General features: G+C 37.9%; 1 protein-coding gene across 1 annotated transcript in view; it reads right to left on the bottom strand.

Annotated features, from left to right (window-relative positions):
- Positions 1–5477: 5477 nt before the first annotated feature.
- LOC134614564 (sodium/hydrogen exchanger 2-like) overlaps positions 5478–24469 on the bottom strand; it is a 55742-nt gene continuing 36750 nt past the window's right edge. The window contains exons 4-12 of the mRNA XM_063458516.1: positions 24073–24290; positions 20095–20297; positions 13651–13740; positions 13429–13499; positions 12187–12345; positions 10654–10750; positions 10120–10254; positions 9269–9356; positions 5478–7518 (exon numbers count right to left, since the gene is read on the bottom strand). Coding sequence (XP_063314586.1) covers positions 7154–7518; positions 9269–9356; positions 10120–10254; positions 10654–10750; positions 12187–12345; positions 13429–13499; positions 13651–13740; positions 20095–20297; positions 24073–24290 — 1426 coding nt within the window. The 3' untranslated portion in view covers positions 5478–7153. The remainder of the gene's footprint in view (positions 7519–9268; positions 9357–10119; positions 10255–10653; positions 10751–12186; positions 12346–13428; positions 13500–13650; positions 13741–20094; positions 20298–24072; positions 24291–24469) is intronic.

Below are 24469 nucleotides of genomic sequence, written 5' to 3'. Positions count from 1 at the left end.
GGGTTTCCTGTAAGCAGACTATTGCTGCTTTAGATTTGTGTATCTCTCTCATGGCCGAGTGTCTCTTGAACGGGCTATTCAGGCCATTGACGTTCAGGGAGAGACATTTTAATTGGTGTGTCATTCTATAGGGGGTGGGTGGTAAATCGTTATTTTGGCCGCATAACCTTAGGGCAGGGGCTGCTATACACCTACTCCATTGATTGTATCGATAGCAGCTGAGATCTGTGTGATATTTATGAGAGTCGTTTACCTGGGACCTGGTCAATGGCAAGCTACCTTGGTCGTGAGATGAGTAAAAACTTGGGAGGGTTAAGGGTAAGAAGAAAAAAAAAGCATAAGCATAAACATGAACAGTACAAATAAAGTATATACATAACTCTCTCCATTGAGAGTATAACTGTGGATGTGCTGGGTAGCTTTCTTGCGCACTCCCAGAAAACATCCTAGTAGGGGGGTCGTGTGGAGCTAGCTCGCTCCCGAGCCTTAGTAATGTTAACAATTAACGTTTCAGCATACTCATGCGTAGGGATGTGGTGTCGGGGTGGTATTGCAATCAGTTTTATTTTTTATTTTTATTATTTTTTCTCCTCCTCTTTTATAGATTCACGGCACCAGTCTCTCAGGGGGTAGTATCTCTAACCTCCCTGTTTGTTGAAGGGTGGTGGTGGGCATACTTTCGCTATTAAAGTACGGGGTAATTAGTTATGTGTTTTTGTTTTTGTTCTTTTTTTTTTTTTTCTGTTATATTATATTATATTAACCGGACTTTGCCGAGGTATAGCAATAAGGGATGGGGTCATGGGTAGCCCCTAGCATATTAAGTGCGGCCTTTGTCTATATAGTCTCATGGTCGGCGTCGGTCCCATGGGGTTATTTTTACACACACCCTGTGACTGCCGTAGGTAAGTGGGAAGTGGGTGAGACTGGGACCTAACAACTAAGCGCCGCTACCATTACCGCTACCATTACCTGCACAACACTATACCTGAAGGCGTTGGGGCGCCCAATCAATAAATGGGATGGGAGCATAAGGGATTACAGATTATTCAAACATCAAACTGTAAATAATACCAGTCCTGTAGACAGCTATTCGCCGGTTATCGTGAAAAGTCATCTTAGTGGTGTAAGTGATGCTCGAGTCCCCCATAGTTAATCTTTAGGAACTGGTGCCTTGGGTCGGTCTAGCGTTGAGGTTGTCCCACCATTTTCCATTCCGGACGGATTCGCTGTGGGGAGTTCTCTGGAGGTTTAGCTGTGCCTTTGGGGTCCCATAGGCCCCATTCCTTCAGGATGGTAAGTCCATGGTCCGGATCAGCCAGCACGTGTAGTTTGCCATTACGCCATACCAGTAGCTTCGTGGGGAATCCCCATCTATAAGCCAACTTGTGATTACGTAGTGTTTTAGTAATTGTAGAGAAGTCTCTGCGTCGGGCCATGGTTAAGGCCGATAAATCAGCATACAATGCTATACCTTCATACGGTGCCGGTAAGTTGTTCATTGCTCTCGCCGCTTGGAGGAGGGTATCTTTAGACTTATGATGGTGAAGGTGGGCGATAACATCGCGTGGGATGTCTGGAGCTAGGCGCGGTGGCTTTGGTAGTCGGTGCACTCTATCAATCTCCCATGCATTGCCGCTGATTGTAGGGGCCAGCACTGCACACATGGTAATGATGTAGTCGTAGAGTTTATCAGGCAGGACAGATTCCGCTATCCCCCGGAACCTCACATTGTTCCTTCGCGACCTGTCCTCCATGTCCGCCATTTTCTGCCACAGTTTCGCATTGTCAGCTTCCAGTGCTTGGAGTTTGTCGGCCGCTGCGTTATGCGCTGAGCAGAGTTCCTCAGTTTTCTGCTCCAGGTGGTCAGTGCGATCGCCCAGCTCCGCAATTTATTGGTGTATGCCAGAGATAATTGTGGTAAAGTCCTCTCTGATCGTTGATCTCAGGTCCTGGAGCATAGTCTTGATATATAATTTAGTGATGTGCCCCTCTAATTCAGGGTCTGGGACCTGGTCTAGATCTGTCGAGGTTTCTGAGGCCTGGGCGGGAATATCCGACCCAGCGCCATCTTGGATCATTTTGTGACGGTCCTTCTTTGTTTGTCTGGACGGGTCTGTGAGCTTCGTTTGTTTTGAGGGAGACATCTCCGTGATAGGTACGGTCCCCTTCACTCACCTTCCAATTAGTAATTCTTTTTTTTGTGCTTTATAGAGAGCTTTTTGGCTCGTTATGGAGTGGAGCTCTTACTCCATGCGTCCGTTCAGGCCGGACACGCCTCAGTCGGACACGCCCCCCAGTTTTAAAACATTTTGATAAATGTCCTCCTATATTTAAAAGTTTTCTCATTTTATAGTAAAATTTTATTTATTCTGCTCAGTTAGCACAAGTGCAGAATCTACATGCACCATTAAGAGTGAAACGCTTGGTAGACCTTGAACACGACTTATTTGGTAGAAATTTCCCGTCACTGTACATTTGGCTTCCAAAGACATGCCAGACCCCTCATCTCTCCCACCACACCTGCACTACTCACTTTGATGTGTGTGGGGTAAAATTACACAAATATTTCCCTTAATTAAAAATCCATCCCTCCCTCCCTCACACCAGTATTATGTAACAGACTCTTTACACCGGCCATGACTTCACCCACTTTAAAGACAATGACCTCTCAAAGTATAACCACTTATTTTTACTAATCAACAGCTGACTACCAAAACCACCCTGCTCAATTCCTGTAACAATTTTAAGTACCTCCAAATATGCAGCTTCCTTGACTCCCCTCTCAACAGGAAAATATGAACATCCAGTGTCACCTCGTTTGAAAGGACATGCATGCAAAGTCCGGTGCAAAAAGGCCAGAACTTTGTACTCTACTCAGTCAATATTTAAAACCTCTCTTTAGGGGCACTTTATTATGCATCAGCTTGGGAGAGGAACCTGGGTCCTCAAGAGGTTCCGACAGACTGGGTCATCCATCACCATTTGCGTAAATTATAAAGTATAGACAAAAAAAAGACAATGTTACATTGGTATCGCACCCCTAACAGGCTATGCAGATGGGATATTCAGACACTGACCTATGGTTGAAAGGGTGTGGACAAAGAGGTACATACCTCCACCTTTCGTGGGAGTGCCCAACAGTAACCCCCCTATTACTTAAAGTGTCACAGTTAATGTCTAGAGCAGGGATAGGAAACCCTCGCGAACCCCAGATGCGGTGGACTACATCTCCCTTGATGCTTTTCCAGCTGTAAGAGCATTACAGAAGATGAAGTCCAAAACATCTGGAGTGCCGAAGGTTGCCTACCCCTGGTCTAAAGTGTAGACTATAGGTGTATTTAAACAGCAATGCAAATATGTTTAACATTGCAGGGTTAAAACTAAAGAACAACTTATGTAGATATAAAATGCAAGTGCAGTCTTTCATTTCTCGTATCCAGTTTATATATTTATTCCACCATTGGATCTTTTTGATTTTGTCTTACATACATTTCTCAACAACTGGAAGCGCAGTTCCTAAATATCTCCAAAGGTTGTCCCTACATTGGCCAGGAAGAAAGAACCCTGACAGGCGTTTGCTACAACTCATCATCATATACTGATAATAACATTTGAAGGCTTGCTCGTCCTTGTTTCAATATTTAAAAACTAAAGAACCACTACACTCAGACCACTTCATTGAGATGACGTGGCCTGCATTACATTAACCCCTTAAGGACACATGACGTGTGACATGTCATGATTCCCTTTTATTCCAGAAGTTTGGTCCTTAAGGGGTTAATGACCCTTTAAAGCCAAGATGAACTGCATCAATATATGTGTGGGGGGAGAGGGGGCGGAGGGGGTTCTGCCAGACCTAGTGTTCTCACTGAAATACATTTTCCCAAATTACGTAGATGTCAGGGCATCTGACGTTTTCTGATTTTATCTAGTTATTGGAATATTTTTGGCGGGTATTGATTTCAGAACTCAAACAGTAATTTAGCTTAGCATCCAGTATTTGCATGCATTCAGGAAACATTTGTTTTGCCTTGTGTAATATTTTTCAGTTTTCCTTGAAGTTACCTTTGTTCTGGAAAAAGCATAGCAGAAAAGATGATTATCAAAGGGACAATATAGTCACCAAAACAACTTTTGCTTAATGAAGCAGTTTTTGTGTATAGATCATGCCTCTAAAGTTTTACTGCTCAATTATTTGCCATTTTTGGGGATTTAAATCACTTTTGTGACTGTTTATGCAATCCTAGCCTCACCTCCCTTGGCTGTGACTGACACAGCCTGCATGGAAAAATGTTTTTTATTTTCAATTATATGTTAACTTATTTTAGAAGTTTCTGTCTCCTGCTCTATTAATTTAACTTTAATAAAACACAGGAGACCCCTGCATGGTCTAACAGTGCAAAAGATAAGTGCAAAGGAAGTGTAAACATTAGATCTCACTTTAAAGGAAGTGTTTAGGAAGGCTGTGCATATTACCTGCAGGAAGGTGTGACTATGGCTGCATAAAAAAGTGATTTAACTCCTAAAAAGTAGAGCAGTGAACTACAGGGGCATGATCTATACACCAAAACTCAAAACTGCCTCATTAAGCTAAGTTTGTTTTGATGCCTTAAGTATTAAATATATTGTCTATTTTTCAATAAAATGAGGACAATAATTCTAACATCATAAACAAATGACAATAGACTATTGAAAAAATAAAATGTATTTATTGAACTATTCGCCTCCATGCTTTGATACTTTGAAAACTAGTAATGCATTCATACATTTTATATACAGATGGGAAGTACTGAAATGTATGTTAGCTTGCTGAAATGCATTATGTGTGAAGAGTGTGTCCTCTTTTTTTTACTTTACAAAAAGTGCAGATTTTAATATAAATCTTTTATAAATTAACCTTGTTTCATCACCTTGCTGTCAATCAGACAACCTGCCCTAAACTTCCTAGTTTAGTTAGCTCCGTGGAGCTAAACTCAAGAGGCAGCAATTGCTCAAAGCACCTGCCTTGCAAATACTTCTCAAGTCTGGGCTGGTGAAAAAATGTCGCTTTTGCAAGTTGTTTTTACATATATCAACAATGAATTAATGCATAATTAAATGTATGTTTGCATGCTTTCATTTGGGATATATCCACTAAACAGTGATTGTATGGTTTAATTTTGTTTTGTTTTTTTTTGTGCAGTGGAGTGTCCCTATAATTTTCCAGTTGTTACATAATCTTTTTTTTTTTTTTAATCCTTTATAGTGATATACATTACATACATTTTCAGTGCATGCCACTTTGTATTTCATAGAATATGTGAATGTAGCTAATTAGTGTTTAAGATGAACACTAGTAGATTTAGATACAGGGTATACTAAAAATGTATACACACTTTCAATGGTTAGAAAGTAAATGTTTATTAACATACAGTTCATTTTCAAAATTTAAAAGAATCTATAGACAATAATATTTTTTTTTTTGTCAATTCTTTTGAATTTTGAAAATGAACAATGACTTTATAATCATTCAAAGAGTGTATCTATTTTGGGACACCCTGTAGTTTACAACACAGATAGATGTATATAGTTTCTTAGGTTGAAATGCCCATTATCACATTATCACAGTAATACATAAAAGTATCATGTTTTAAACTGAAAAGTCATGGTTATTTTCTTTACACAAGTATTTTTTTTATTTTTATACGTTAAGATCAGATACTGGATACTGTGATTGATGTCAATCTGGTATGCTTGAAATTGTAAATCGCAGACATTATTCAATAAACAGCAAGTCTTGATTTGAGATCCAACTTGCAAAAGCTACCAGAAAATAGCCAAGTTGGAACAAAACCTTTCAAATGTGTATTTACTAAATAGTGAACTTAAAACTGAATTGCAAAATTGAGGCAAAACTAACTAAACAAAATAAAACTGGAAACATTTCCAAATCACTTATTTTGGGCAAAATTTTCCATTTTTTGTTTTGGATTCGCTACAATTAAACTGTTTGTTTAGCACGCATATCTATACTGATTAATTATATTTTATGTAACTAACCTTCAATATTTCTTCTTCTATTCTTTTCTTCTGAAAATTCTGAGATTACTTTTTAATATCAGAAATTAACTAGCAAAGATTAAAAATGAGTGCTGATTATAAATACTTTTAGCTAGCGAACACTTGGATCATATGTTTTGTAAAATGCACTGCCATAGAATATCACCATTCTTTTTTTATGTATGAGTCAAGTGGTGTTTGGAGTACAGGTTACGTATTGTATTAAATGGTGTAAATTGTCAGCAGTGTATAAATAAAAGGTAACAAGAACATTTTCTATTTATATTTAAGTGCTAATAAATTGCTTCTCACAGCTGTGAGGGGCATCAAGACATTTCTTCTCTAGAAGATTAAGCAGACTATATCAAACTATATTCTACTTAGTAAGATCTTCTTAGAACAAAGCTATAGGATTACTGCTGGTAAGGGTTTAATTAAAACATTAAGTGGGCCATATCAGTGTGCCAAAGGCCCTGGTAATTAGCCAGTCAATATCTCTCTCATTATTTCTGTGTGGAGAAAACATACACAATTGATTTCTCATGGGACCAGATGTAAAAATCTTAAATTGACATCAGAGCAAGCATACATTTTAATAATAGTATTATAATTATATGTAATTAAAAAAAAATACATCATAAGTATTTAATTATTATGTCTGCGTGCAGTGTCCCTGTTCCCTTAACCCTGCAATGTAAAACATTGTAGTTTTAGAGAAACCTCAATGTATACATTGCAGCGTTATGACTGCCTCTAGTTCCTTTAAGTATATTCAATGGCAGAAAAGGATAACATTTATAACAATGATGTACAGAGGCCAAGATGGAGGCACCCAGTTAATACAGCAGTGTTGATTTCCACATTTCATTTTATTTTCCAGACTTCACAAACTAATTTATAGAACATAAGGAAACATAATATTACAAAGAGTAGCGACTGTTTCCCTTTAAAATGTGTTTGCAAACTGATCAGCTGTAAACCAAGTAACTAAAAAGAAAATCTGGGAATTGGATATGCCTAAAATTTTCACTAATTATTTTTTTTATTACAAAGATATCTGCAATTAATAAATATATCTATTTAATAAAACTCTGCACGTGGGTATACAACATCAATAATTTGGCGGCCTTGGATACGGTTTTGTATTTCCATATTTTTTTCTCTGTTTTTCAGCATCAGAGGTACGTCTAACTCGAGGTGGTGGAACTGGTCTTAGGTCATCTTTGTCTTGGTCCATGTCCTCCCTTAATGTTCCAAACCTTGCCTTGGGTAGTAGAGGGTCTCGAAAACCTTGGGGCACCTGATTTCTCTTCTGAGAACCTGATTCTGCTACACTACCATCAAAGCTCTCATCTTTCCACTCAAATTTGCTGTAAGGCTTCCGCTTTTGAGTCTGTTCTCGAAGAATAGCTCCAGCGCTGGGTTGGAAGCTTAGCTCTAGGCTAGAGTCTGCTTGGTCAGAATCAGGGTCTCCGACTTTTAGTTGCAAAGACAAAAACAAAACATTTGTGAATTAAAAATTCTGCAATTGAGAGAACTGAACATGGCTCAGTTTACAGAGTATAGAATTACTGCATGCAACATTTTCACATCCCTGGTATTGACAAATGATTTGTCACTAATCAACATATCATAGCATTCATAGCAATTTAAAAGAAGATAAAGAACTTGCTGCTTCTGTGATTATTTAATTAAAAAAAAAAAGGATTTCCTTCACGCCACAGTCAATCACTGTCATTTTTTTTTTTATCTGTGCCATGTTTTATAGGGGAAAGGAGCAGATAATAAGAGTTTAGTTACTGATTTTGGGCTAGAGTCATGTCAGCAACTCATCTGAGTTTGTTTGTGAGAAAAGGAGACTTGGCTGAGTGGGTGTAATTAGCAAAACTAAAGAGATATTAATGTGTAGAAGAGTACAGTAAGAAAACTAGGCCAACCCAGTCACTATAGTCACCAGAACAACTACAGATTAATGTAGTTTTTATGGTGAGTATAGTCTATCCCTGCAGGCATTTTGTTGTAAACACTGCCTCTTCAGAGAAAAAGCAGTGCTTATGTTGCAGCCTAGGGACACCTCTAATGGTCACTTCTCAGGCAGTCACTAGAGTTGCTTCCTGGGTCACTGCTGCACAGTGTTCAGCACTGACATTAAACTTCTACACTCTGCATGGAGACGCTGAACTCCATGCTCTGCGCTGCCTGCTTGGCTGAGATCATCAGAATTGACAATCTCAGCCTATCCAATGCTTTGGCTGAGATCATTGCTTTATCCTGACCATATAGTGTTCCTTTAAGTTATGTTAGTTCCTAGAGTGTAGTTCTCTTAGCGATGATGTTATAGAGACAATAAATAGCACACTGGCAATGAACAGGTCTATAATGAAAGTAGTAAATTTGGAGAAATTAAGTATGAGTAATTTGGAGTAATTCTTTTCGACAATAATACTGTTTATCATCCTCTGAACTGAACATGACTATTTCTGACTTAAGTCAAATTAGCTTAAAACTGGAGCACCCTCTGCCCACGACCTGAACTAAAACAGATATGAATGTCCCTGAAATATCATACAACAGCTGATTAAATGATGAAGAACCAGTATTTACAGTACCTAAATACACAAAACATTGCAGATAAATAAATAAAATTTTTAAAAAGGAGCATTAACCTGGAGTAATGACCTACTAGTTACCTAGCACTGAAGGTAGCAGTTTAAGGCTTGAGAGTGCCTTGTCTCTCTGGTAAAAAGGTGGCATTTATTCACTAGTTTTAATACTATGTAGTATTATACTTCTCAATGCAATTTCATATTGTTGATATACATCCAAATTACTATCAGGGTTATTCACAAACGTGAGAATTCAAAGTGAATTTCAAATTCAAGGTCAAATAGCTTCAGTTATGCTTTCAGTTCAGCGACTCTTCATTTTGAATTCTTACTTTAGTGAATAACCCTGTATATTTTGTATACAATTGGGACACTCTGGGTGCCTTTGGTAAACTCTTTTAGCAGACACCACAACAGAAGGTCAAATATGGTGATTTGAATTTGAAGATAAATTCAACACATTGTGAATAACCCTCTAACCCTCTAACGGTCATTTTTTTGCAAAGTTTCAAAACTGTTGAAAGTTCTAATGAAGCTATTTGTTTCAAAAAGAAAAAAAAACAATCAATAAGTTAAACAAAAAAACCCATGTCCTCCGTATTTCTTTCTATGTTACTCACTTGTGAAAGATGTTGTCTTTCTTACATTTGTTCTTTCTGAGAGCTTCGTGTGCCCAGGTAGTGACAAATATCGTGGATTGTGGGTAGCCTGTGAAAACAAGTATAACCAATAAGAACATAAGTATTAAACGAGCAAGTTGATATTCTGCAAACCTAAATTTTGTATCATATATTCTAATTACCCAAGCAGGAAAAATGAAAACCCCTTCACTTACTTACCTCAATCCAGCACCGGGCTCCCTCGGCGCTGGTGACCTCTCCTCCCCGTCCGACGTCAGCTCCCGAGTGGATTGGAATGCGCATGCGTGGCAAGTGACGCGAGCGCATTCAAAGAGTCCATAGGAAAGTATTTCTCAATGCTTTCCTATGGACGCTCTGTGCGATGGATGCGAAATTTGCATCCAGCGTTGTAGATGCGCCTCTAGTGGCTGTGCGGAAGACAGCCACAAAAGGCTGGATTAACCCAAAATGTAAACATAGCAGTTTCTCTGAAACTGCTATGTTTGCATCTGAAGGGTTAAAACCTGAGGGACATTGCACCCAGACCACTTCATTGAGCTGAAGTGGTCTGGGTGACTATAGTGTCCCTTTAATGTGTGCTAAAAATGTGAAATTTAAATATTTCAAATTCACTTTGAATTCACCTGAATTTTACAGATTAACATTGTGCGCATGTGTATATTGACAGATATGCCATGTATTAGTGTTACTCTGTGTCACTATGTGTGTTCATGGTGACGAGGAACTTTTAAATCTGATTAGTCGCTTACAACACAGATACAAAGTATATAACATATTGAACTTGTACAAATCAGTGCACAAGTACAATGAATTTAAATGTAATAAAGTACCGGTCTGCTCCTTGATATAAGACTGCCATTTTTCTTAATACTGTCTCTCATGCTATGTCGGCGGCGAATAAGAATTTCTTTGGCTTGTTTTTCATTTGTTCCTCCTGCTAGATTGTGCCTGTTATAGGACAGTGTCTGGATAAAAGAGAAGGCAAGCTTACAATATGACCACATTCAAATAGTTTTATTAGAAGATTTTACTAATTATTTAGTAGTCTTGAAAATATTTTCTGCACAGTGTAATCTTGTATAGACGTGATTTCATTTAATTAATGACAGTACATCACAGTTCCAAATCTATCAAATATTTTTACCCATTGAAGCTCAGTATCAGCCTCTACAACTTTACAAAACTAACAAAAATTAGGTGAATGAGGATTTTATTCCATGAACAAGGCTACAATACAGATTATAGGCTTATATTCTCATACCCAATGCCTTTGATTTTCAGAACTGTCCAAGAACGGATGAATAGCTTTATACAAAAGAAGAAAAAGTAAGACATTATTCAGATATATAAAAACTGTTCCTTACCCGTTGGCGAATTTGGTATAGGTTCTTTGTTAACATATCCCGCATTTCATTTACCTCATTGGGCAAGAGTGGTTTCACTTTCTGCTTCTCATACATTCTGTATTACAAACACAAGGAACAAAATGTGAATTACAATAAAATGGGTGGATATAAGCTATAACAACACTTTAAAAAAAATCCCTATTGGTGATTTCAACAAATTAAATCTGGCTGATAAACTCTCTAGTGGAAAGGCCACATTTAATACAATAATTATCTGCATTATACTAGGAACACATTCACAAAAACTCTTTGAAGTAATCCTCGACTGCTGTTCCCAAAATTCTCTGAATGTGGTATAGACCTTTTTCACAGTCACTGACATAGTTCTAGAATTCTCTGCCAGTTACCGGCTGTTGCTAGTCATTGGCCAGCAAAAGCCGAGGTTGACATACCTAAACTAGTCACTAAAGAATGAATTCAAAAAGAATTAAAATTTTAAGGTCAGATTAGGCAAACTGAAAGCATAGCTAACATAGAGAATTGTTAATAGATGAATATTACTAAAGGTGAATATTGGGATAGCATTTGCAGAATACACCAGGAGCCATTAGACTGGTCATGGGCATCAAATCCTTAAAGGGAAACTCCAGTGCCAGAAAAACGATCCGTTTTTCTGGCACTGGAGAGTCCCTCTCCCTCCCACCCCCCAATCCCCGGTTACTGAAGGGGTGAAAACCCCTTCAGTGACTTACCTGGGACAGCGGCGATGTCCTTCGCCGCTGTCTCCGCCTCCGCGATGCTCCTCCTGGTGATTACGTCGGCCGGTGGGCGAGACTAATCTCGCCCACCGGCCGAGGAGACCTAATGCGCATGCGCGGAAATGCCGCGCATGCGCATTACGTCTCCCCATAGGAAAGCATTGAAAAATCATTTCAATGCTTTCCTATGGGGAATAGAGCGACGCTGGAGGTCCTCACACAGCGTGAGGACGTCCAGCGACGCTCTAGCACAGGAAACCTGTGCTAGAAACTAGGAAGTGACCTCTAGTGGCTGTCTAGTAGACATCCACTAGAGGTGGAGTTAACCCTGCAATGTAATTATTGCAGTTTATGAAAAACTGCAATAATTACACTTGCAGGGTTAAGGGTAGTGGGAGTTGGCACCCAGACCACTCCAATGAGCAGAAGTGGTCTGGGTGCCTACAGTGTCCCTTTAAGCATAACATCACTGGGAAACAGATTGAGCCTCCCTGTAATATACTGCATATATAATGAAACCAATTAATATAAATCTGAATATAAATGAAAGGTTATGCATTTTTTCCTGTAACTATACTGTAATAATTATCAGTATGCTCCGTATGGCCTGATGTTACAATGAGATGGTTGTATATAGTACACTGAAGGGATGTTTTTTTTAGAAAAAAAATGGAATGTTACAACTATTGTAAAACTCATAAATACCTTTTCTACTTAGCAAATACATTTAGCATATCATGTAGTATCCAGTGCCATCTGTTAGTTCTCTTTGTAGAATGAAGACTATACTTACAACAGGGACGATTGTGATGGATCTCTACTTATGCCCGTTTCTGCCATTTCAATAGCTTGTTTTATTTCCAGCTTTTTATACAAAGAAACAATGCTTGATGTTGGTTCATTTTCCCGAATCAAAAGTTTTCGCAAGTACTTTTCATCAAACCTTTTAAACCTATATGTGACACAATAAGTACACAAAACCTTTGATTTACATACCGAATCCAATAAGCTCCAATATAATTGAACTCTACGACATGGAAAATAAAGATATTGTTTATGTAGCAATAAAGCTAATGCTTCTTATCAGACATTCATAAAAAGTTTCAAGTCATAAATAGTTGATTACAAGTGGTGGTTTCATGGCTACAATTATAAATCTTCTGTATAAAGGTGTATGTATAACTGCAGGAAAACTGTCATCATATTTAATAATTAAAAACAACAATGAATAAGGATTTGGTAAAAACACAGTATAAAATGGTGCTACTATCGCCTATGTGGGTCACTCCACCACACATACCAAGCAACAGCGGAAACGTGTCAAATGTATTTTGGTGTTTAGTAAACTCTTTATCTGAACTTTTTATTTGCTGTGCATTTTATATTTATTGGTTTAAATAAATGTTCACTTTTCTGTATCGTGAAACCTGTATTTTATCATAGAAAACAAGAAAGCTGCAATAACCAATCTTGAGATCACCTCAGTCTTAGCCTGCTTATTTAAGTGGCTCAGAAGCATGTGAGTGAGACCAATCATCCACTATTTTTCACTTACGCTACTTAAACTTTATTACTGTATGTTTTTTCCTGTTTTCTTTTGTATTACAGGATTATTCTTTGCTTTATATGTAGTAATATTTACTCTTTATTATGCTCTCTCCAATTTATATATTTGATAATGAATTATAATAAAAATGACATGCATTATAGACTGTGTGTATTTCATTGTAACACATAAAAAGGCATTTTCATAATGAACCCCCTGCTTACTCTTGCTCCATAGGGGCAGCCATCTGTAAAGGGACATCCAAGCAGATAAAAGTAGTTGTTATGTTTCCAAGAGTCTCCGGGCAAACAGCATTGTTTGTCAAACAATCTGGAATGGTAGAGAGAGACACTTGGCAACATAACTAATGTATTGAGTAGCTAAGTTACTTGGAATGTCCCTTTAAGTCCCCTCTGGTCAGGAGCACAACTTATATGACCAAAGCATAGATGTGGAGATGTGAAATAATTAAAGTCTGTAAAATCTTACTTGTCTTTGCAGTAGTTGTGTCCCCAATGCCCACACACATCTTCAATGCCAGCCTTCACATGATCCAAGAACTGTAGGGTAAATGAAAACCTGAATATTAAATTAATGCTATACATTTCTTAACATGAATGAATTAAATGTTTTAAAGAATTATGAAAAACAATACATAACATTTTTGTATAAAGTAGAAAATATAAATAAGTTTCACTACTCCATCAATACCCGTCTATGAAGTTCTTCACTGATATTCTGCTGTTTCTTGTCTGCTTTCTTCACATTCAAAAACTCCACTAAAGGACGGATTGTAGTTCCCTAAACAGAAAGAGAATATAGCATTTAGTTTTACATGCAGTACTTAGAACAGTTCTGAAATAGAAACAGTAACATGTAGTTTTTATATGACGAATACTGCATATTGAATTCTAAAGAGCAACTTCGAAAAATCATAGTAGAATTACTCTAGCCTTGTGCTTCTGAATCATACATGGCAGAAAAGTTTGACATACTTTATAGAATGAGGATATATATAAAATACAAAATGTCTAGATCTCAAACCATAGTCTATTTGGAAGCTCTCTCCGAACACTGTGTTGCTGTATTGCTGTGCATATTACTTAAAGGTATACACTACACTACAGTAAGTTAACGCCATTGTTTAGATTCAATCACAGTGTCAAATCAAATTTAGATAATGGTGACACAAAATAATTGCTTGGTTATTCCTTTAGTGTCGCACTACTTGGGGCCACCATAGTAAAGCTCTCAAAAAGGCAAGTGCTTTGTTAAGAGCACTTACATGCAAAAGAACACTTGTGGTATGCCAAAGCATTTGCATGATTCTGTCCCACAAGCCTGGTTTTAGCCAGCCTGATACCAGCTATCACAGCATGAAGGCATCTTTAGACATGCTAGGGCTGTGCAGAAGACACTAGGGCGCTTCAGCTGTGCTCTCTGCATGGTCTGTCCTGAGAGGGGTTGGCCAGAAACGCTGTCAGTCTGTCTGGCGAGCATTCATTCAAGACTGACATGCAGGGCCGGATTTTCCTATAGGCTAACCAGGCTTCAGCCTAGGGCCTCAAGATCAAGAGGGGCCTACATTCAAATTGTTGCAAAAAAAAAAAATTGTTGCAAAATTAAAATTACACTATTCTAAAAACAGTGAACACTAAAACACTGAACCGAAAATAAGAAGAAATTCTACGCATGTGATATGACCAGTGGCGTACTAAGGAGGGGCGGGGCGGTCCGTCCAAGGTGGCACTTACTAGGGGGGTGCCCGGGGCAGACTGCAATGCCCCTCCTGCCGCAATCGCCGAGACCCGCGGTCTGCAGCTCCGCAATGTGCAGAGCTGCAGACCATGGACCTCGCGTGCACTGCCCAATCAGAGCGTTGCCGCGCGTTACCACGGCAACGCTCTGATTGGGTCTCGCAAGATCCATGGTCTGCAGCTCTGCGGAGCTGCAGACCGGAAATGAGGGCCACCGGACCACCAGGCAGCCCCACTGGACCACCAGGGATTTAAGGTAATTTTTTTAGTCACCCCCTCCCTCTCACAATCACCCCCTCTCTCCTCATCACCCCCCTCCCTCTCACAATCACCCCCCTCTCCTCATCACCCCCCTCCCTCTCACAATCAACCCCCCCTCCTCATCTCAACTTTTTTTAATTTATTATCCGTGCCACATTTTTTATAAAGGTTAGTACCAATCACAACATGTTTCATTTAACATATTGATATATATCACAGTAATGATGTATTTTATTGTCTCTCATGTAATTTACAAACTTAAAAGTGGGAGGCGAAAGGGCCTCATAAGTGGAATAGCCTAGGGCCTCTTTTCATCTAAATCCGGCCCTGCTGACATGACCCTTCTTTGGGCAGCTTCCCCCTATTACATATTGGGTTTTGCCAGTGAAGCAAGTGATATCCCTGGCATGCACACGTATTGAGAGGTAAATCTGCCATGCTCTGTGCATCCACGGCTGCTTGGCTGGAAATTCACAAGTAACTAGCATCCCCAATCACGTCTGCTGATTTATTATCAACACTGGCATGTCAACCTCAAATCAATTTCAGCAATACTGTGAGCTTTGTAATTTTCAGAATTTCCGATGGAAAGTTCAAGAGTTTCTTTCTCCTTCAAAATAAAGATCTATAGATATTTATATATGACCTATTACCTTTACTAATGAACAGTATCAGTGACAGACATACAATATCTGCTCTGCTTGTGTCTCTGAAGCAACATTGTGTTATTATCGACTGATTCCTGAGTCATATCTTTCCAACTTAAAAGTGATTTTGTCATGTGCACCAGGCTTAATGTTGTTTAGAACTGATTTGTGGAATAAAACATTATTCCATGCACTATACAGTGTACAAGATAATGGATAGATTATTTTAATTTGTCGTTTGCCCCAGTACAAATTCTGCTTAATATTTGTTAATTTGCATGATGATCACATTTTACATTTGGCCGTTTGCAGTTGCAACATAAACAGTTTATTTGTAATATTCAATGTTATGCCAGCACTTTATTTAGCTGACATGTTTTCTTCAGAAGAAGGAAACATATTTCAATCACTTTAAAAACTACCTTTCACATGTAGAGAGGGGAGAGTCAAACAAAAACAGCTTACAAATGATATTAAAGATAACACTTTGCACAGAAAAGTCAATTATTTCATGAATTTTATTTGATGAAAAGTGCAGTAACAAAGCACATTTTGAGGTAATACACAGCGATATTCATTAAATTCCCAAAATCCAAAATGTATAATTTAGGCTATAGTAGTAAAGCACTAATTAGTGCTGAGACAAAAAAATTTCCATAATGGATCCCCGTTTGATTCCTTGCTTCCCTCCCCGGTTTGTGCATATTGGGGGAGGAGTCTGATTCATTTTTCTTTTATCTTGTCATCATCCATAAAGAAAGAACCAGAAGATGATCTATACTAAGTTCTTAAGTCAAATTACTCTGCTCTCCATATATATATATATATGTTGGGGCTTAGAGGTATCCAAGAACACTAAGCCAATTCCAAACACAATTTATTAGACTTGCATGACTTTTTCTAACTTCACTTCTGTATGTGGTCAAATATGCCCATGGCCAAAGATGCCAAAGCCCCTGTCCACATAATGTAAAAAAATACATGCCCCCCCTTTCATCATCTAAAATAGTGTTCCCCATTGCATGGTCATGAGCTGGTGGCACAGTCAGATGTCTACAAACATCACGATTGTCCAGATTACTCCTTAAAAGAGGTTGCCGCAGTGGCTGTACTTTTTTTTGTGCTGCCTCTCTAGTGAACTTTATTGGCAACCCTCTGTGCCTCCAGCCTGCTTAAAAGTGGGACAATCGAATATGAAGAGAGACATGGAGGGACGGGCTCTAAGGGAGCCATACTACACTGACCCACCCGCCTCATTTGGCAGAGTAGGCACCTACCTATCTACATGGCAGGTGCCTAATCTGCAAAATATATTGTTGGGTGTAGTGAACAGGCAGCGAGGGACCTATGGGCTTAAGCAGGCCCTGTACTTGTTTCCTAATCCAGGATATGTCATAATAGTGCCGCAGGATCACTACAAGGCACACATGGAAGCTGTACAGGAAGAGCACAGAGATCCCTGGAATGATCCACTTCCCACCAGGAGAGGATGCACACCAGCCCTTCCAGGCAGGGGTAGGAAGGTTGGATGTACCTTTAAAAATAAACAAAAATCATGTATATGTATGTGCTTATATCTGTGTGCTTATGATTATGTGTGTGTGTATGTTTTTGGGATTATGTGTGCGTATTTCTGTAATTAGGTGTGTGTGTGTCTGTCTGTAATTAGGTGTGTGTGTCTATGTCTGTAATTATAGGTTTGTGTGGTTATATGTGTGCCTGTCATTGTGTGTACGTGTGCATGAGAATGTGTATTTATTTAGCAGATAACTCCCTAATTTGATATCCTTAAATATGGCAATCCCACATAAGGATAGCAAATGAGGGAGTTAGCTATTAAACAAATGGCAGAGAAAAATTAAGAAAAAGGCTTTTCTAAATTTTGATCTTTCAGCTTTTTTGCTTTTAAAGCGGTACTTTTATGTGGGATTGCTGTATTCAAGGAGAGCAGATTAGGGAGCTGAATAGCCCTTATTTGGATTGATGCTGAGAGACTCAGGGGCAGAGAGAAGCTGAGAGTAAAATCGAGAAGCTGTGAATCTGCAAGTAGAGGTGCAGCATATTAAGAGAGATTTCTTAAAGGGTGAGGAAATGATAAAGATACATAAACGTGGGTAAGGATATAAAAAAGTGACATGCTTGAGGGGGAGGAGATAGGAAAAGAGACTTAAATGGGGTGAGAAGATGCAAAAGGGACAATGCAGTAAGAAGGGAGTTAAGGAAATTAATAATAACGTTAGAGGTAATTAAAGCCATTTTTTTTCCTTCTTACAGGTGTCTGCATTATATGATTTTAAATTATATTTTTTTCTGTGAGATGACATTTGCTAAACTGATAGACCGCTAGTATTTGCGGTAAATGTGGCTCTACTCTTGGCTGTATCTTGCTGCTTTGGCTGCCAAAGAAAAAAACAGTAAGGATCACCGCTTTAACACATATTTTCTTTCTATTCCTGCACATAAAATTATTAATTCCAAGTGCTTGTATTCTATTGTTTTGTTTTAATATCATAAAATATCTCAATCCATTGACCTTGTATATCTTAACCATTTAAGGACCAAACTTCTGGAATAAAAGGGAATCATGACATGTCACACATGTCATGTGTCCTTAAGGGGTTAAGCCAACGGTATGACACTTGATCTACACTGTGTGTTGTATTTGATATGGTATATATGCTATAACTTGTCATACTGTATTTACAAAAAATATATATACACCAGTATATATATATTTTTTAAATCATATTTTCCTACCACTGTCATCAAAAACTCAAATTCCTCATCAGCCAAACAGAGAATAATTTGGTAAAATGACAGAAGAGTGAGACCTCCCATTTTAGGGGAGAGTCTGATTATTTATTTTCTTCATCTCTGCCCATCACATATAGAGGTTCACTGAGGGTCACTTGTTATACTTGCCCAACCATTCCCTCCTTATACAGGCCATGTCTGGTTTTCTGGTCGTCCTGGAGAAGAATGGCCTATTTCACCACTGCTGGTATTGCATTTGCTTAAAAACTGGATCTATTACTATACAAATGACCTGTAACCATGTGGAGTTTGAATAGCTCTCTGGTTTCACCATAAATACATAGGCAAGAGAAAATATTCCTCCAAATGAGTGGTTGTGTCTGTATACTTGCATTTTTGGCACACTTAGGTCTATTATTTTACCCTGCTAAGGGACTTTAGACAGGGGTAGGATAAAAAATAGATTACTAAAATACGTTTCGTCATCTACTGTGAAATAAGAATGCTGTCTAGTTTACAATCTGTAATATTTTATGGCTAGATATTTTATTAAAATATACTTACTCCATTAAAGCAAGTTGGCACAAAGTACAAAATAACACTAATAATGCTAACTGAAAATGTAGATTTTTTTTAAACTTAATTTATTTGCTAAAAGTGAGTGATTTGCTGGGGAAAAAAACTAAACAAACAACATAAAAAATATAAGGGTAACATAGGTAACACAACTAAATAGTTACAGCACGTGTAAAATGACCTGACAGCTAAGGGGGTTAATTTTTTAATGATTTAAAGTTTACAATAATATCTACATTGAATACATTTAATGTGACCTGTCAGTTCTATGTTGCAATGCAGAATGGAAAAAAAAGAATTCCAAACCAGTCAAGAGATTTACTGAGACAAACTACTTTGTCTCTGTACTTTGTCTCTGTAAATTTTCTACACCTGACACTTCTAGACACAGGGTAGCACAACCACCATCTATAAGTGTCAATCCTCCAGTGACAGCTGCAGGGAATTGGCTCTGTCTATGAATGGTCTCGCAGGATCCTCCATAAACATCATTGCTATGCGTGAGCGTTCATCAGTAACGTCTGCTGCTGGAGCTGAAGAGTTGAAGAGGACCCGCCAGAGAAAGATGGCCATGCCCCCAAGATACAGCTTCAGGTAAGTAGCTCTCACCTTTACCAGCTCTACGGCCACTGGACCCCCAGCGCGATGTCACAGTTGGGGTGTTTGCATATTTTGAAAAGTCCCCACACGGTGACAGTGTCGCTTTAAAGTAGAAACCCAGGCCTATGCTATTTTCTTTACTAAAGTAATGATGCAATTTATAAGCTAGTGTCACAACAGTTAGATAGAAATGTACCAGGGAGAGTTGTGTAGTAGAATTGTGCATTCCTGTGAAATTGCAATATGCATGTCTATTTCAGGAAGATTTACTAGACATTAGAAAAAAATGTAAAGCCCTGGAGGACGCTAGAAGTGAGGAGTAGAGTGTAGAAGATGGTATAGATCCATGTACACTCTTTAATATTATTATTCCAAAGACATTCCAATCTCTTAAGGATTAACTGATCCAGTAAGTAAAAATACACTGCTGTAAGAGTTATACAGTAAAGACCATTAACAAGCAACAACAATGTAAACTAGGTACATCTCCCAACTATTTTTCTTTTTTGAGTAATCCGAGCACCCAAAAGTACCTTCTAACCCAAGAATGTTTCACTTACCTGAATAAAAACTGTGAAGAAGATCACTACAATGACAGCGGTGATGAAAAGTTTCTTCCTTGGAAATACCGAATCGGGAAGAAGAAATACGAGGGAAAAACATATTGCTCCTCGAAGTCCTCCGTAAGCAATTATAAACTGATCTTTTGATGTCAAAGGGATTGTACGGAAACAATTAATTATTTGTGTCAGGGTAAATACACCTAGAAAACAAAATGCCAAGTTTTTTACAGACGTACCAATTGTATTTTTTAACAAACATATCTGACATACGGTAATTATTTTTAAGATGAATACTATTTACTATGTAGTTATTAATAAATCCTCACTTTTAGTCATGTCCTTTGGCTGAAATGCCAAGAGGTAATGGAAATTGGTTAAAAATTGGTTTATTTAATGCATATGAGTGAGCCTAATAGTGACCAAAACAGGCGATGTAAGGATGTAACAAAATTGATAGACAGGAAACACAATATCAGTGACATCTCGCAGTCCACGATGCTTGACTATGAAGGTGATAACTTGAAAGATGGATGATTTAGAAACAGTAAAATTGTCACTGATGCATTATGTAGGTATTCACCAACTGCTATTCCTATCAGGATGACCCACCACACAGGGTCAGGTGATGCTGTAAAATATGTTGTGTGTGGGTCAATGTGTAACTGTTATATGGTGGATGCTTAGAACAACAGGTCAGACAAATAAAAACAAAATGGTACTTTTGAAATTCAAAAAAGTAATATTAGAATCCACAAATATATTTCATAAATATCTGTATTATAAAGAATCATCACCATCTCTACTGCAAAAGCACAATATATAATTAGAGTAGAAATTACCTAGGAAATAAAAAATACATTTGTAAAGCTATTTAAGTATCTATGTGTTTAAGAAGAAAGGAAAATGCTAAGCTTTTGATATGACCCAAGGTGGGTACCAAACATTCTTTCTCATATGAAATAAGTGTAATTGCTATATCTTGATATTTATTAGAAAACATCAATACATTTTTTTTTTTAAGTATGGCTTGGATCTGCCAAGGACATTTCATTTGGCAGTTAGCTCCACTGTCTCATTACAGAATCCCATTAAAAATTTGAATTACAGAGAGCCCCAGAGGATGGATGTTCTATAGTGTGGGCTACTCCCCTAAAAGCAATCATTAAATTAGAATAGATACACTGGGATACAATGACACTATGACAGACAATATATGATCACATTTTATCTAAGATAGTTCATTTTAAATTTGGTTTACATTTTAAAGCTAAAAATGTATCACGTTTGAGTGGAGCACAAAAAAAATAAAAAATACCAGAGCAGGTAAGAAAAAAAGAGAAAAAGGAAGGGAGCTGGAGTCTAAAAATAGGCAAACCTAGAATCTAATAAAATAATGATAAGTAATCAAAAAAGACAGTGCTATGTATTAAAAACAAGGATACTAATAGTAAACTAGAAGGAAATGAGTGCCCTATAAGTCAAAATAAAGACTAAGTAAGACTTGAGCTAAAGTACAGAAGCACATGTTAGATCTCAGGGTCCTGGTTTCTAATTCCTTCTGGGTATTCCTTCTATTTTAGAATATTTCTGTAAAGAACCCACTCTAGAAGTCATTATAAATTGCATTTTCAGTTGAATGTGGTTCCCCACCACTTAGAACATTCATTGTGTTGAGCTATTTCAGTTGCTTTTGTTTGGTTTGTTCATTGCAAACAGATGAACGTCTGTAAATTTGAACAATAAACCTGATTTTCAATGGAGGTTGAATAATTTTGATTACAACTGTAGGTGATTTTAAATAGCCTTATAAAATTTACAACTGTATTTCTTTGTGCGTGCTGTTCCTTAATCTGTATTAAGTTCATAGAGTTTGTCAGCATAGAAGTCGCATGTATCTGCTGGTCTGCCCTCACTGATGTCATGTGCACATGGCTAATCAACGTGAAGCAAATAGGACATTGAGCAGGAGACACCAGAGGACAAGCAAGAGAAAGAGGACTTGTCGAGCAGAAAGAGGCCTCAACACACTTTGTAATTCAGCTGGGTAGTGCTTTCTACATCTGGACTGAATATTTTACATTTTTGGACTAAATATCCTAAAGTAATTTTCTGTGGATACAGGCATGTTTTAATTAAACTATATCTATACCATGAAAGTAAATGTATTGTGTTCTATGTAGCAAAAGAGCAATTTATTTTATCTCAATTTAACAACTAAATACAATGAGTACATGACCTGCAACAGTACACTATATATTTCCAACTATGAAATATAAGGGATATATAGCTATTCAGTATTTTTTTATATAAAGTATTTCGAGCCAATCCAAACCAAGCTTTAATTTGCGTCAAGGCTAATAGAAGACTCTGAGGCTTTATGCAAATTCTGATATTATAATAGTATGGATTTCTTCAGAGGGTTAAAGCACCTTGTATTAAAATACTTTCAAGTCTTTAAATCAAATGTAAATGCTGTTATAAACTGTTCCCTGTATATTCTCCAATAACCTAATGATAGTAAAAATCGACTCAACTCTAAATGTACATACATCCACTATATGCAAACCTACTAAATCTTTCGGTTGACAAATTTGCATTTAAATACAATATTCTATTTTATCTAATACAATAAAGATGTATCTTATATCTGTTTTGGGGGTTAGAAATTTTAGTATCCATGTTTAAAAGAAATACAAAATGCATAATCTCAGTGAAATCTCCAGGTTTAGTAGATGCCTCTAGTCCTATTTTGTTTTGTGTTAACATTTACTTATCCTGGAGTATATTTAGGAGTTGCTGTAGTTGTAATAGAAGATCATACTAACATGTACAAACATTAAAGGGACACTCCAGGCACCCAGACCACTTCCTACTCCTAACCCTGCAAGTGTAATTATTGCAGTTTTTTATAAACTGCAATAATTACCTTCCAGGGTTAACTCCACCTCTAGTGGCTGTCTACTAGACAGCCACTAGAAGTCACTTCCTCCTTCATAGCACAGATTATCTGTGCTACAGCGTCGCTGGACGTCCTCACGCTGTGTGAGGACCTCCAGCATCACTCATTTCACCATAGGAAAGCATTAAAATAATTTTTCAATGCTTTCCTATGGGGAGACGTAATGCTTCTCGGCCGATGGGCGGGATCAGTCTTGCCCACCGGCCGACGCAATGCAGAGGAGGAGCGGCGCGGAGGAGGAGACAGTGGCGAGGGACATCGCCGCTGCCTCAGGTAAGTGACTGAAGGGGTTTTCACCCCTTCAGTAACCGGGGATTGGTGGGTGGGAGGGAGAGGGACCCTCCAGTGCCAGGAAAACTGGAGATTCCCTTTAATAAAATTAGTCCACAGATGGTGTGGTTCATTATGATCCAAAACTGTAAATTGGGTATTTAACTAAATCAGTATAAAGGCATAATTAGAGATTTGTTTTCATGGAAAGTATAGGTGTGCTGACATTTATCATACACTGAGCTATTTCTGAAATGACCAATAACTTGGCATCTCAGAATTAAAGATGTATGCTTACTTGCTTTTTGAAGGTAACTGAACTCAAAAGCAAGAAGTGATATGCTGGCATTCAATGTATTAGTGATTAAATTAACACACCGGGCACCATAACAGTTACGTCTCAATTAAGTTGTTATGGTGCACAGAGATAATGGGCACTATCATACCTTAAGGGAATAAACTGTTTACAAATTGTTTAACCCCATAGATGTTCAGACAACATCTATCCGCTCTGCCACTCTTAGTCTTCCTCAGTCCGAAGCTTCAAATCAGCGCTTTAGACTGGGTTCGGGTAAAAAGCAGAGAACACTAGCTTCCCATGGAGAAAACTGCATGAGAGAGGAAGTACTCACAGAGCTACCTATCTGGATGATAGAATGTGCCCTTTTGAATGACTCAAGTTACTACTCACAATAGCATGTAACACTGTACCATGGTAAGTATTTCTCACTCCTGGTCTAGCTTACCTGCTGCACGCCAAGCCAAGCAGAAGAACAATGTAAAGCAGACAAATGCCCAATTCCACTCATGATTGTCCCCAACTGTGGAAACGCCCATAAAGATAAAAATCAGAGTCTCACTAACACTGCTAAGCATTTTCATGAAATACTTGATTGTAGTATAGGACTTCTGAGACACATTCTCTTCTACATATTTATTCATGGACATTGCACAGGTTGTTATTCTGCAAAAAAAACAAAAACATTTAAACATCAAAAGGACCAATTCAAAATCTTGTACGCAATAAAAGCAGCAATCAAGGAAACGCACCTGAAACATATTTGTGCTTTCTTTTCCATTGATGGATACTCAATTAAAAACTTAATACAGACCTTTTCCTTTTTAGCCTATAGCATCATCGGT

Source organism: Pelobates fuscus, chromosome 1 (genome assembly GCF_036172605.1).
Source record: "Pelobates fuscus isolate aPelFus1 chromosome 1, aPelFus1.pri, whole genome shotgun sequence".
NCBI lineage: Eukaryota > Metazoa > Chordata > Amphibia > Anura > Pelobatidae > Pelobates > Pelobates fuscus.
This window is presented reverse-complemented; position numbering and strand designations above follow the sequence as displayed.